General features: G+C 40.8%; 1 protein-coding gene across 1 annotated transcript in view; it reads left to right on the forward strand.

The window, feature by feature from the left end:
- Positions 1-14,994, forward strand: part of PNPT1 (polyribonucleotide nucleotidyltransferase 1) — a 57,858-nt gene that overhangs the window by 13,638 nt on the left and 29,226 nt on the right. Inside the window, exons 6-13 of the mRNA XM_018576627.1 lie at positions 451-498; positions 2,739-2,852; positions 3,636-3,822; positions 9,804-9,855; positions 10,106-10,163; positions 12,687-12,783; positions 12,870-12,972; positions 14,449-14,519. Coding sequence (XP_018432129.1) covers positions 451-498; positions 2,739-2,852; positions 3,636-3,822; positions 9,804-9,855; positions 10,106-10,163; positions 12,687-12,783; positions 12,870-12,972; positions 14,449-14,519 — 730 coding nt within the window. The remainder of the gene's footprint in view (positions 1-450; positions 499-2,738; positions 2,853-3,635; positions 3,823-9,803; positions 9,856-10,105; positions 10,164-12,686; positions 12,784-12,869; positions 12,973-14,448; positions 14,520-14,994) is intronic.

The raw sequence follows: 14,994 nt of genomic DNA on the forward strand, positions 1-14,994 counted from the left end.
TACTTAAATGCGTTTTTAAGATTGAACTCCTGAGTTTAGTGTAACTTTAAGACTGGAACAAATTCTTGTTTACAGATTAATCTAAACTGGAAGTTTTAAGTTTACAGTGGGAGAGATTTAGCAGCAGCAAAGTCAGTCAGGGTAGTGGAAATATTCATCTATTCTTGAGTTGGTGAATTGCACACGACTTATTACCAGGTTGACTAAAGAAAGATGCTATTCAGCACAGGTGCCCTGGCCTAAAGTTGTGTTTGGTTATACCTGCGTGTACATATACATATGTGCAGTATTCAAAAGACCAGCTTAGTTTCAGGATCTTACAGACTTTGCAGTACATATGTATGGCCACATAACAGCTTGGTTTCTGAAAATATCTGCTGAATATTCTTGATGTTGTTTCTTATTTATGAACTATATTTTGTGAGCCTTAATAATGTTTTCCCCTTTCAGCTTCTACTGCACTTGCACTGTCAGACATACCATGGAATGGACCTGTTGGTAAGTGATAGGGTATACCAGTTATTACACACTGTTTAGAACTACAACATTCAGTGCATTTTTGTTTAGGAGGTGACATTCTTTCTTGTTCCTCCAAGTATTATAAAGTTGTTTCATTCTTTTTCTTACTGGAGGTGAGATGTTAAACTGTTAAAGGGTATCTATGGTCAAAAAGTAAAAATAAATCTATAATTCTATACCTCAATACTAATAACCATATCGATCTAGAAGTTTAACTTATTGAAATTGCCAATAGGATGTACAGTACTTCCTCAATGCAGTGACAGTTTCACTCACCCCTGTGAATATGCACTGTAACTAAGCCTGTCGTCTGAGCTAAAACTCAACACTCGAACTTTCCACAATGTAACCTCGTAATTGCTTGCTAAAAGCAATGTATGGTGGGATATGTAGTTTTGAAGAAGCAGGGAAAGAGGCACAAAGCAGACTGGGAATCCAGAAAGTTGTTTAAAAGGAATAGGTAGATGGAAGGCAGCACTCGCTTCATGAAAGGGTTTTTTTTTTAGCTATGTTTTGATTGCATTATAAAAAAACAACTCTAGTATGTATTCCTACTACAATGCTGATGTTATAAGACGATAGTACATGCTGGGACTTTACAACTCCTTTAACCCTAAACAAAGGCCGTTCTTTTTGTCCGGCATATGATTTATTTGCACAGCTAAGAACACACAGAATCAGTGTGTATGAAACTATACATTAGGTTAGTATGTTGGAACAATATTTGGAACATGCTCAGTAAGGTACAATGTTATAAAAAAGAATGTTCCAGGGCATGCGTCTGCTGTGATAAAGGAGAGTTAAAGTATCCTAAAGGAGAACTATTCGGTAAGTGTTTTTCCCCATAGTTCTCCTAAGGGTCACAGGGGGACACAAACTAGCGTCCTCCCGTGACCCAAAGCTCAGTATACCGCGAGATACAGCTCGCGGTATACCGAGACCGCCACAGCCAGGACAGATCCTGACATTACTGTCGAGAGCCACCCAGCTGCGTGATTGACAGCTGGCTCTGCCTATCTAGAGGCAGAGCCAGCTGTACCCGCCTCCTCCCCCGTCCATTCTGCCAGTCAGCGCTGGAGGAGCGGGGAGGGGGAGAATCCCTGCAGGGAGCCGTGAGTGACAGTCACGGCTCTCTGCAGGGACATGATCGAGAAGTGAGCGTTATGTGTTCGCTCACTTCCCGATCTATTGAGCCGACGTGTGACAACTATGAGGTTGGGTGAAAATCACTCACCTCATAGTTCTCCTTTTTTAAAGACAATTTTTTTTTGGGACAGAGTAAAGAAGTGTTTTAACCCATGGCAGGGACAGGAAATATTATAAGAGGGGATTTCTTTTAGTACCTTTTTGTCTCCAGGACAGAAAGTGAATGGAAATAGCCCCCAGGGGAACACAGACCACATAAAAAAAAACCGATGGGTTTTAAGTATAGTTTGGGCTATAGATGCACTTTACAAATGGGAGGTTGCGGTTGCTTCTACTTTAGTGTAAAGGTCTCCCTTTCTAGTGCTTTTTAGATAAATGAAGTCTGGTTTTTACACAGAAACAGTTACATGGCTTATTTACTCTGCTTGTCGGATATCTATCTATCTAACCATCTATCTATCCTTCCTTAACACACACACACACACACACACACACACTCCAAAATGGTCACTCCCCAAAGCCACCTTAGTAAATATTTTATGTACTGTATATATTGATTATATATAAAATCTAAATTCAACATAGAAATAATTTGCTCATACTTGAGGGCTCATTCACACAAGATGTGTTGCGATACGTTTTGCAATAGATGCTTAGGGAAGGGCACTGAAAAATGAATGGGTGTGCATGGGGCTAGTTCACTCCACTCCGTTCCGTCGCGCTGGACTGAAAAAAAGAACATTCACTACTTTGTTTCAGCGTAGCGCAGTGTATCTGGTATGAACTATCCCCATTCACACCCATTCATTTTTCGGTGCCCTTCTGTTTGCATCTGCTGAAAAACTAATCGCAACGCAACCGATCAGAAGGAAATTGTAAGGTACAATTGCAAGTCAAGGGACCCTCCGTTGACTTGTGATTTCCTTCCGATTTTGGTGTGAACAGGCCCTTAGTCTTCCCATTGATATTCAAATAATCTAATCGCTCACTGGCTGAAACTGTAGCTCTAGCTATAATTGGACTGTGTGCTGGTATAGAAAGTAGATTGTTCTAGTATGTTTTTCCTCTTTCAGGTGCCGTTAGAATTGGTCTGGTTGAAGGAAGTTTTATTGTAAATCCTACCAGAAAACAGATGGCATCTAGTTTATTAAACTTGGTTGTCACTGGGGGCCTGCAAAGTCAAGTAGGTAAGCACAGAATATTGAGTTTTTCCTCCCCATTGTCCCTCTTTGCTTACTAAGGCTTTCATTTTGAACCAGTCTGATTTCATTCTGTTGTTGAGATGCCCAGCTCAGTAGTGGCCTCTATTATTAAATGGAGAGCGGGATGTATTTTTTCCTCGAACAAACCAAATTTTAACAGCGACTGTGGTCTTCCTTAGGAGAAACTCCATTTATTCCAACATCAAATGTTAGAATCAAAGGACAAACGTCAATCTTTGATGGCATTTTGGAATGTTCTGACAATATTTTTTGTGTGAACTTCAAGGGAAAATGTAGAGGATATATTGGTTTTATGCCTGCGCCAGCAGGTTATGGCTCTCTCCTCTTCTCCCTGATGCCCCAGGCTGTGAATGGTGCCTCAGCGTCGTCATGTACAATGCAAGGCTATTGGCTATGCATTGTATGTGGAGGAGGCAGGGCTGCGACGATGGCTGAGAGTGCCTTAAAGAAGAGCTTTTGTGGGACTGGTTGCCCTGATGGAGGGAGCCTGCTGGGACTAGGAATAGAATAAGTTTTACTCTTTAGTCCTCATATTACATAGATTTGAGAGCTCTAAAGCTGATTGTACAGAGATTGTATGGTCAGATTGTAACATGTATGGCAAGCCTTACAGCCTCTTTACAAATTAATACTCCCTCTGCTGACTACTGAGGGCTGCCCAAGTAGTACCAAAGAGCCATGGGGTGGGCACCAGAGTGTTAGAGCGTGTCCTTGCCATTTACTGACTGCCTCTTTCTTCTATTGCAGTAATGCTTGAAGCTGCAGCGGAAAATGTGTTGCAACAGGATTTTTGTCATGCTGTGAAAATGGGAATCAAACAAACGAATCAAATAATTCAGAGTATACAACAGTTAGTCAAGGAACATGGAAAGCCAAAGCGCACTGTACAGAAGATGTTCACACCTTCCGAAGAGATTGTCGAAATTGCAAGAAGGTGAGCTGAAACCAGCACTGATAAAATAACGTAGGCTGCCTTTGTTGGATCCACCTTTAGAATTTTTGAGTTGCCTGGCTGTTATGTTGATGCAAAGCCGTCCGTTTGGGTGATAAGTGTTGACCATTCATGCAAAAAAAAGCCGTCCGTTTGGGTGATAAGTGTTGACTGGCAAGTGTTGGCCAGTGAAGTCAGTCTTCACTGGCTTAATGCTTGTTTCAGGTCAATGACTTAAGACCAGAGGCAGCCGGAAATATAACCTAGGCAGAAGGTCATCGGCAATTATCGTCATTCTACAGGATGTATATAGTGGCAACAGTTTGCATAACACTTTACAAAATGGAGGGAGACAGTATAGTTACAATACAATTTCAATACAGGAAAGTTAGGAGGGCCCTGCTCGTGAGTGCTTACAATCTAGTAGGAGGGGCAAGCGACACAAAAAGTAATAATTATGTAGATTGAGTTAGTGGAAGAAGTAAAGGGACTGCAATTGGCGCATCTGAGTAGAATTGTTAATAAATTGAAAAATCACCAGGATGGGCTTTAACAATCAGTCTCTGTATAGCAGTAGGTTTATTTATTGAAGAGGAGTCTTAGGATTTATCTTCTTTTTTTTCCCCCATGGCCTTCAATGTTAAAATGGACTGTAACCTTTCCAAGTGGCTGGAGCTGGCCCTCAAAGTTTTTATATCAAAGGCGTTGCATGGACGTGCCAATTATGTGATAGCTAGCATCATACCACCAGCATAGGCAACATTGCTCTGCAGTGCAGTCCCCCTCCCCCCGACATATTGCAGATACAGAGCTGCATAAATTACAGTTTTTGTGGCTGTGTTTTCCTTTGATATGACCATGATCCTCAGGTTAAAAAGTTGAAATACCCCTGGAAGAAGAATTTAAAGCAACTGCAAAATATAAAATCTATCCTTGCAGCATGCCATCTCCTGCATATAACGCCGAGCTTCAGGGCACTGAGGAGAGCGAGAGATGCCACTCAAGCAGTACATTGCTCTGGTCCCATCATCCACCCCTTCTCATTATTCTCCATTCACAAAATGTCTTGATTTTTTTTTTTTTTTAAAGAATACAAGACATTCTGTGATTAGAGGAGGGGTGGGGATGTGACATCTTAATCACACAATGTCAAAATACAAGATATTTTGTGAATGGAGAATAGTGAGGAGAGGCGGGTGATAGGAGTGATGTACATCTCGGAACGCATCTCTCCCTCTCTTCAGTGCCTGGAAATTTGGCATCATGTGCATGGGGACAGCGTGCTGCAAGGTAAGATTTTTATACTTTGCAACAGCCCTCGACACATAACACCTGGCTTTAATGATAAATTACACACCCAGTGCAGTGTGTAAATGATCATTTTGAGTGTGGCTTTAACTGCATATTTATTTGCCTTGCCCTCAATTCAGTGGCCAAATTTGACAGTCTAGCAAGGAGGAGGATGTGTAGTGTTACTCTAGGGGGCTGATAACAAGCTTTTCCAATGACTAAATGCTCATCATTGTACAGGAAGATAATAAGTTGTGGGAAATGGTTATTATTATACAGGATTTATATAGCGCCAACAGTTTGTGCAGCGCTTTTACAATATAAAAAAGATATTAGTTACAATACAAGTACCATACAAGACAAGGTGGTAAGGAGGGCCCTACATGTGAGGGCCTACAATCTAAATGAATGTATAATGGGGTTGATCCTTCCCCTCACATCAATGAAAAGGGGGAAAGAAGGTGTTGACCACAGGGGGACTGTTTTTGTCTATTGGGTTAATTGCACAGGAAACACTGACTTGTCCTAATACTTCAGAGGATGGACACAATTCTAGCACTTCGTCATTCTTCAGGAGACCGCTGCCTATCTGTGGCCAACCTTACACCAATGTTGAAGGCTTTTATCCCAAACATTTAATGAAACCTCCAGTAGATGGTGCAATTGGTTGGTTGGTTTTCTCTCCTATATTCCATCATTCCCTTTCATTGAGAGCCCACCTCCTTCCCTCTTCCTTGGAACATATGCATCTAGTCTGTAATCTAGCTTTGTTTAGGGGAACCTGTAGTGACAACATGCATAGTTGTCATTGATGAATTCTCCTTTGAAAAATTTGAATCGCCGTTTCTTTTGCTACAACGTCTTTAATTCATGGACACAGAACAAATCCGCAGATTGTGAGCTGGGACTTTCCTGGGACTTGCTGGATGCCAGTTCTCTGTCGCACTTTCAAAAAGAGGCCATCAATGGCAGGTTGCATATTTTCTCTTTGTGAAAAACTTTCTTTACCCAGTGATACTTAAAGGATTTACATAGGTTCATGGGGTTCATCTGCTTTTTAAAGTATATGTTAACCTTAATTATGAATTCCTTTTATTTGCTCTCTTTTGGTCAATAAAATATCCAATTAATAGTGTTATATCTGTTTGAAAATCTGTTGATCCTGCCAGGAATCTATTGAGCTCATAACTTGCTGTACTCTCAGCTTGTGCTGCACACCTATCAGTTACTTTGTTCCCAGATCTCTCTGTGGACTACAGGACACCCCTTCCCATGTTAATGGAGGAGAGGGGAGGTATTTTGTAGTCCTGTCCTAGAGTAACAATGCTGCTCTTTCATAGATACATTAGTGTGTGTGTGCGCGCCACTCCCGGACAGAAAGTGTGTTACTGACAGGATCACCAGGTCAAAAAATTGAAAGAAATCCTGAGAGAATTTAAAGTAATACCCTTTCACATCTAAGGGACTGGGAAGCTGCAATATATATTAAAGTGTAACTCCACTTTTGTTGAGAACAAAAACCCAATCCCCTCTGGGTGAACAATATACAGTGCTATGATTTTATGGCAGATTCCTACCATCTCTTGTTCTGTTTTACCTATTCCTTTCCAGGCTGATTCCTGAATGGGAGGGCCTGTTTCATTATAACCCCCTGGTACACTATGTGATCTGATGAGCGATGTTGTAGTGTCGGCATCCCTTTAGAAGTAGTTATCTCTTAGGGAGTATCTCGCCAAAAAGAAACATTTCTATGGCACAGACTTCTGGGAAAATCTGTGAGCCAAACATACATACAGGAAATGGGGTATTTCCATGCACTGTGTGCAGAACACCTCCATGTTGCTGCATTGCATTTTATTTATAATGGCTTTAAAAAAACTTACAACAGCTTCAGGTTGCAATGGAAAGGTAACATTTAATAACATGGAATTACAAAATGACTTGTGTGGCAGTTTTGTATGCTATATACACTGTTCAGCCATAACATGACCGCCCGTCTAATATTGAGCAGGTCCCTCTTTTGCCCTGAACCATCTAGGCATGGACTCCACTTGACCTCTGATGGTATGCTGTGATATCTGGCACCAAGCAGTCAGTAGCAGTTCCTATGGGGTCAGGGCTTTTCCCCATAGTTCTCCTTAGGGTAACAGGAGGACACAAACTAGCGTCCTCCCGTTACCCTAAGCTCAGTATACCGCGAGCTACAGCTCGCGGTATACTGAGACGCCGGAGCGGATCCCGACATCAATGTCGAGATCCCCCCAGCTGCGTGAGTGACAGCTGGCTCTGCCTATCTAGAGGCAGAGCCAGCTGTACCCGCCCCCTCCCCCGTGCGATCCGCCAGTCAGCACTGGCGGATCGGAGGGGGGAATCCAGCCCCTCCCCTGTCACGGCAGAGAGCCGTGACAGGATAGAGAGGTGAGCAAACGCCGGTATGTGTTCGCTCACCTCCCGATCTACTGAGCCGACCTGTGACAGTCTCATTGTCACAGGTCGGCTAGAACTATGAGGTGAGTGAAAATCACTCATCTCATAGTTCTCCTTTAAGTCCTGTAAGTTGGGAGGTGGGGCCTTCATGGATTGGACTTGTTTTTCCCAGCACATCCCACAGTTGCTGGAATGGATTGCCATCTGGAGAGTTTTGAGGCCAAGTCAAAGTTGCTCAAATCCTTACACTTGCCCATTTTTGTTCTTCTTCTAACACATCACCTTCAGGGACAAAATGTTCACTTGCAGCCTAATATATCCCTCCCACGTCTGGTGTCATTGTAGTAAGATAATCAATTTTATTCACTTCACCTCTCAATGGTCATGTTGTGGCTGATCGTTGTATCCTTGACATTTTTATGGTTGGGGTTAAATATATTTGACTGTAAACTAAGAATAACATTTGTAGAGGTATGACCGTAGGCTAAACCTAATATAAAACACATTCCATTAGTTATATTTTTAGCATAAAATACATGAAAGTATTATAGTTATATGGATATGGTGCACACTGTCAGTAAATGTAATGTTTAGTGGAGGTACTTAAGATAAAATTACATAAATTAAAAGAGAACTATAGCTAATTCTTTTTTTGGCTATAATTTCCTTTAGGGTCACAGGAGGACATTTACTAATGTCCTCCTGTGAACCTAGCTCAGCAAATGGCAAGCTACTGCCCACTAAATGCTGACGGCACAGAGCTGCACTGCAGCCAGGAAAGATCCTGACAATATTGTCAGGATTCAGCCCACAGCCTGATTTGAGAGCTGTCTCTGCTTCTTCAGAGCCAGTGCCCGCTCCCACCCCTCTCTGTCCCTCCAAAGAATGCTGGAGGAACAGAGAGAGGAGGGGGGAATCACTGACAGTCATCACTCTCTGCAGGGAGAAGCCGTGACCTGAGGGATCACTGGTTTGTGATCACTCGGCTATAGAGCTGGACTGTGTCAATCCCCAGCTCAAAGTATTGGGAAGAGTATATTTTGCTCTCACATTGCTCTCCTTTTTAAGAACTCAACAACATCACTTAATGGATAAAAGACTACCACGGTACACTATGTTGTGTATTTATTTAAAAAAAATAAATAAATTTGCAGAGTGATTCGTCTTGCAAAACTCAGCATACATTCATTCTGTGCAAATGGAGAAAAAATTAATTTTAGTAGATTATCTTTCCAGGTTGAATGAAATCTCCCAAAAATACTGAGTTCCAGCCACTAGGTGGAGCTGAGGAGCATTGGAAAAAAATACTACTTTCCTATACTTGGCTCCATCTAGTGGTCATAATGTGGTATTTTCCTGATAATACATTTGAACTGCAAAGAATGTTCGTTTTGTCTCCACTCGCACAGAACGAATGTATACGGAGTTTCACAGAACAAATTGCTCTACAGATATTTTTTTTTTTATAGCTACACCTCTAAATGTGTATTTGCTTCCTGATTTGTTGTAATTTTAGATTTTAAATCTCTGGACGATAAATTTCTATCCTGTGAAAATCAAGCATCCAAAAGGTTTTTGCCTGTTTTCTCTCATGTTACTCATTGGAAAATCACCAGTTGTTTTGCAATAAATGTAACACCGCTGAGTAATATATGGGCCGCACTTCAGCTGTAAGGTGATGTGAATCATCATGCATAATTTCAACATTACGTGATTGTATGCTGCTGAAATGCCACACTAATAGCACACAAAAAAATGCCCTTGTGGCTTAATACAAGACTTTATATTTATTAAAGGTATTGTTTCATATTTGCTAGATAAATATATAGTTAGGTAGAAAGGGTAAAAATCTTGCAGTAATATCTTTTAGAGGCTCTACAAGCACAATGAGGTGCGAGGTTATAGTACGTTGGATCTCTCTGTGATGAAAAAAAAAAGGTACTACATTCAGTACCTTTTTTTTTTTCCCAGTGCGCACTTACTTGGTGGTGGGGTAAACCAAGCCCACCCGTGACAAGTCAAATGAATTTGTCCTGTGTTGTGGCTGCTCTAGAAAAAATGGTGTGAATCCAACCCATATGGTGTGAACCCAGCCTAAGGGCAGCTTTACTTAGTGGATAAGAGGTATTGCATGTGTGATATTATTATATTTTTTTATTTATTTTTTAAACACATCTACATTTTTGTGATCACCAAAGAAACATACCTAGCATGTTGCACATATTGTATGCATTTTACTTTTTTGTATTATTATTATCATTTTTTAGGCTTGCATCTGAGAAAATCCATGCAGTGTTTTCTGATTACTCCCATGACAAAGTAAGCAAAGATTTAGAAATAAAGCATTTAGTATTTTAAATGGTTTGTTTCAGTGTGTGTGTGTGTGTGTGTGTGTGTGTGTGTGTGTGTGTGTTTATTTATGTGTTTATATATTTATAGACACATTTTTATTTATGAACATTTTAGTGTGTGTGTGCGTGTGTTTATATATTTATAGACACTTTTATTTATGAACATTTTAGTGTGTGTGTAAAATGTTAATATCCATTTTTTTTTTCCTTTCTTCAAGATCTCTAGAGATGAATCTGTTAAAAAGATCAGACTTGAAACCGAAGAAGTGCTAAGAGGTATAATTGGATCAGCAAATGTTCTTCAATAAAGATGCAGGGTTGTGGCCTGCATCTTTATTGAATTTATAAAATTGTCTGACATGCTCAGACTTTTATGGCTTCAGTACCACAATGCTTCAGACACCACTAACAGTTCATGTTTTTTATGCTGTTCATCCAGATGGCGGAGGAGTGGTATTGGTTGCGTTGAACTGTAAATGCATTCACAGTTGGTATGCTAGGATTTGCTTAATGATACCTCCATTAAAAATGTGTAGCTGATGTGCTGGTTCATACCCTTGTTTTGAAAATGGCAAGTACCTGGCTAATAAGGTGAAAGCCCCTCCAGGTCCTACACAGTCCTCCTTCCCACCCATTTCCCTATTTAAAAAATAGATGCCCTCTAAAGCTGGTCATTATCTAAACAAAATCATCAAGAACCGCTTGAAATTCGCTCAGCGGGTACCTCTGTCAGCAGCCTTAAATCAGGAGGAGCCATACAGAAAATTCTTAGCCAAACAGTGACTGCAGCCATGGTTCAGGTATTCTGACAGCGGCACATCTGCTGTTGTCAGAATACCAAATCCCAGCAAGAAATTAGTCGACTAATGCTGTTTAGTGTGGATGGAGGATCTGTTGCAGGATGAACAAAAAAAATAGAATAGTGTATGGCCAGCTTAACAGTGTTTTTTTACCTATTGGAATCCACCAGATATTAGTTGAGGGGCAATGAGCAATGGCTGCTCTCTCTAGAGACGCTCGATCGCTTGTAGTAGCTGCGGGTGCGCGCCCGCTGCCAGTCAGTACACGATCTTCCTTTGATCTCCTCTCTGGTCCCCGATTGCAGGAAGTGATGTATATTAAATCACTTCCTGCATTCAGTGTCACTCTCCGGTTACAGATGCCGGTGAAAAGCTGATGAAGCAGATCTGTGCTTCATCAGCTTCTCTGGGGGTCCCTAGGTGACATTAGGGGTCTTAGAGACCCCTGATGTCTCCATTAGGAGTACCTGTCATGTGATTTGGCTTTCACATAGGGGATTTCTTAGTCCCCTATGTGATAGCAATAAAGTTAAGTGTTAAAAAAAGTAAAATAACCCAAAAAATGTTTTTAAAGTCCCCGCCCCCCACATACACACGCAAACATGCGTTGGGTGCGCCAACGTGCGAAAATTACGATTCCGCCTATAGTGAGAGCAATAATTTTAGGGTCAATAATTACTGATTACACTAAACTGATGAGCGGTAAAAGCTTTTAAAGCATCGCCCATGGCCAATTTTGGGTGTGGCCGTTTTATGCGATTTTCACGGGCTCGCAAAATTTTAAAGAAGTGACATGTTTGGTGTCTATTTACCCGACGTGACCCCGTCTTTTATATTTTACCAAAAAATTGGGGTGATAATAAATGTTTCATAACATTTCATAGGGAAACAGGCTTTTTTTCCCCAAAATTTAGAGTACTTTTTTTCGTTCTATAGTAAAAAATAAAACCCCAGTGGTGATTTAAATACCATGAAAAGAAAGCTCTATCTGTCCCCAAAAATTATATAAAATTCATTTCAGTACAGCGTTGCATGACGGAATAAACGTCAGTCAAAGTACTGCAGCGCTGAATACTGAAAAATGGCCTGGCCAGGAAGGGGGTGTATACACCTGGTCTTCAACTGGTTAAAAGTAATGTGTAGTAGTTTTTGTACATAATATCTTTCTTATAGTCGGAACTAAATAAAATAAAATGGAGGTTTTTAAATTGGGTAAATATTCAATAATTCATATTGTAGAGCAATAACCTCCTTTTTCACCTTGTTTTAAACTAGCCTGCTACAGAGATTTAGGGCCTGTTCACATGAGTTTCAGGTCCGGATCTGCAGACGCGGTGCTACTGATGCAGTGTGTTTTGGCTGCGTTTTTGATGCATTCCAGTAAAAAAAAAAAAAAAATTTGCTGGAGTTTGGGCTGTTAGCTGCAGTGCAGTGCGTTCTTGGCGTGTTTTTGATGCGTTTTGGACGCTTTTTTGACGCGTATGCGTTTCCTGACCGTACAAAATGTGACATGCCGTATTTTTCTGTCGTAAGCTGAACGGACTGCGCACGTGAGAACTGTAGCCCATAAAACACATAGGGATACATTGGGATGCATTTTGAGTGCAGGAGCGTACGGATCAGGTCAGCACAGAAAACGGACGTCGTGTGAACAGGCACTAACAGCTCAAGCTGAAATCTTTACACTGTGAGTCAGGGCAGTGACTCCTCCATCTTCCTCAGTCCTACTCCTTATGAGATTTCAGTGAGGAGAAGGAGATTGCTACAGCTGTGCTTTGTCTTTTTAAAATGTGTAGTGCTCTGGGAAGCCATGTTCTTGTATTAGTTTATTGGCAAACCAAAGATCATAAACAATATTAAACATTTATAAAACCTCACTAAAACTTTTATATTAAAAAAGAAATACCCACTGCAATGTCCCTTTTAATCTGAATCTCAATGGCTGTATGGTTTATAGTTTAACAAGCAGCCAGTGTTCCCATGTTTTGTTTTCTTGTAGAGAAATTCCCAGAAGCTGATCCGTTTGAAATAATGGAGTCTTTCAGTGTTGTGTCTAAAGAAGTTTTCAGGAACAAAATTTTGAATGAATACAGAAGGTATTGTGCCTGAATTCTATAAGCTCTTCATTCATACAGATGACAAATATCGCCTTGTAATATTTTCTCTCCCTTTTTACTGCAAGGTGTGATGGCAGAGATCTTACATCACTCCGAAATATCACTTGTGAAGTGGACCTATTTGAACCTCTCCACGGCTCTGCATTATTCCAGCGTGGCCAAACGCAGGTACCAGTGTAACTTCTTTGTTTGCCAGAGCCAGGGTTCTATTCCTTTCCTTGGAAAGATGGATTAACCGCGGTACAGCGCGGCCCTCATTGCCAAAAGTGTCTGGAATAAGAACAAAAAGGGGGATTTATCAAAGCTGGCAAATCTGGAGCAGTTGCCAATGGCAACCTATCAGCTTCTGTCTTTCATTTTCAAAGCTTAACTAAACCAACTAAAAATTGGTTTAAAAAGTGATTGGTTGTTATGGGGCAGTGCTCCAGATTCTGTTTTTGCTCCAGTTTTGATGTATTGCCCCAAGACCGTATTATATATTTTTTTAGAATTTCCTGTTCCAACAGTCATTTCACAGAGCAGCTTTTCATTTTGATTGGATATTGTCAATTGCAGACAATTCCATTCTTGTTTTTAAAGCTAGCCCTACACTGGGTGAATTATGGCCATTTTGTGATGAACCAGACGCAATTCGCTTACTGGATGGCCCCGTCAGAAGCCTTCTGTGTGACATCCTTCAATACAGTGACTGCAGTCATTGTTTGGGTATTCTTACAGAGGCACACCCACTGCTGTTAATATACAATACCTGGCAGGGGAGGGGGATTCCCATTCTTATTTAGCATGGATGGGGGAAGCTGTTAGATTTTTATTTTATTTTTTTCCAGCATGCAGACTGAACCAAAAGGAAAAAAATATCATAGTGTATATGACCAGCTTCAGGCAGCTTGATGAATAAACTTCTATGTTTTTGATATGTAAACTTTGTATTTTAAGTAAACCAAACCTAGAAGGAAGCCAATCATGCTGGCCTTATCAGCTGGGAGTTGGCAGGGCCACCCACAGCCCGACATTCTGCCACGCATGGCTGGCTTAAGTCCTACTGTGCTGGAAATTGTAAGAGGCTGATATTGAGTACCTAGAGTAGTTCTATATATAATATAATGATTTTAAATCCATGCCTGGATTAAAGGAGTTCTAAAGTCACAGTATATAGTATCCTGTTGTAACATCAGCATTGTAATAGTAGTACATGCTAGAGTTGTTTCTGGGTGGGTCGGCCTGGCCTTCTCAGCTCTTACAGCTGCTCCCTGAAATCTTACTGATATTTGCTGTTTCTTAGCCATTGAGTGTACATAACAGTATCAGGATTCTGTGCTAGAAAGGTGTGTACAATTGTCCATCCCTCACAACTACCATAGCAATGCATTGTAGGCTTAAATATCTGCTTTGAAAAATTCTAGCACAGCAACATGGACCTCTGACATAGTAAATATGGAAAGGTGGGGGGATTTAGCACATTTCCAGAATGTGAACGTTATTAGTAATGTGTGAAGGAAATGTAGGGTTAAACTGATTCATTTACTCTGCATGATCCGTATAGTATACATGGATGGAAAGTAGATAATGGCTGGATTGTTGATGGTAGTGTCTCTGTAAATTGTGATCATTATTTGAGTCCTGACTGATCATGTTCTCTCTTAGGTTTTGTGTACAGTTACATTTGATTCCATGGAATCCAGTCTGAAAGTTGATCACATAGCAACAGCATTAAGGTTTGTTCAAGATGACATGTCTCTGGGTCTGCTTAGATTTCCTGCAGTCTTCTCTCCTCATTGTAAGGTTCTTGCCAGATTCACTGCTCCTTAACTCTTTTTTTAACATTAATATATTTAGTTATATTTCCAAAGTTCATTCAACTTTTTTTTTTTTTTTTTTTTTTACTTCATTGCTCATAAGCCCCCTATGTGATGGCATATTAGTGGTGACAAATTCTTTTAAAGGTGACATTGGTGGTCTATTAGACCCCTAGTGTCACCTTCCTTTCTACTTCAAAGAAGCTATTCAAGTGCAGATCACGGTTGAATAGCTTCTTCCCTGTCTTCTCTAGCCAGATAATGACAGCTGAGGAACCAAAAGTGATGCAGTCGGCCCCATTCAGTGCGAAGATCGTCTGGTCTCGCTTCCTGCCATCACCCGTGATGCAAATCCCTGGCACGCCGGAGGGGCAGTGGAGCCAGGAAAGCAAGA

This window comes from Nanorana parkeri, unplaced genomic scaffold (assembly GCF_000935625.1).
Source record: "Nanorana parkeri isolate BGI_ZX_2015 unplaced genomic scaffold, ASM93562v1 scaffold72, whole genome shotgun sequence".
Classification (NCBI taxonomy): Eukaryota; Metazoa; Chordata; class Amphibia; order Anura; family Dicroglossidae; genus Nanorana; species Nanorana parkeri.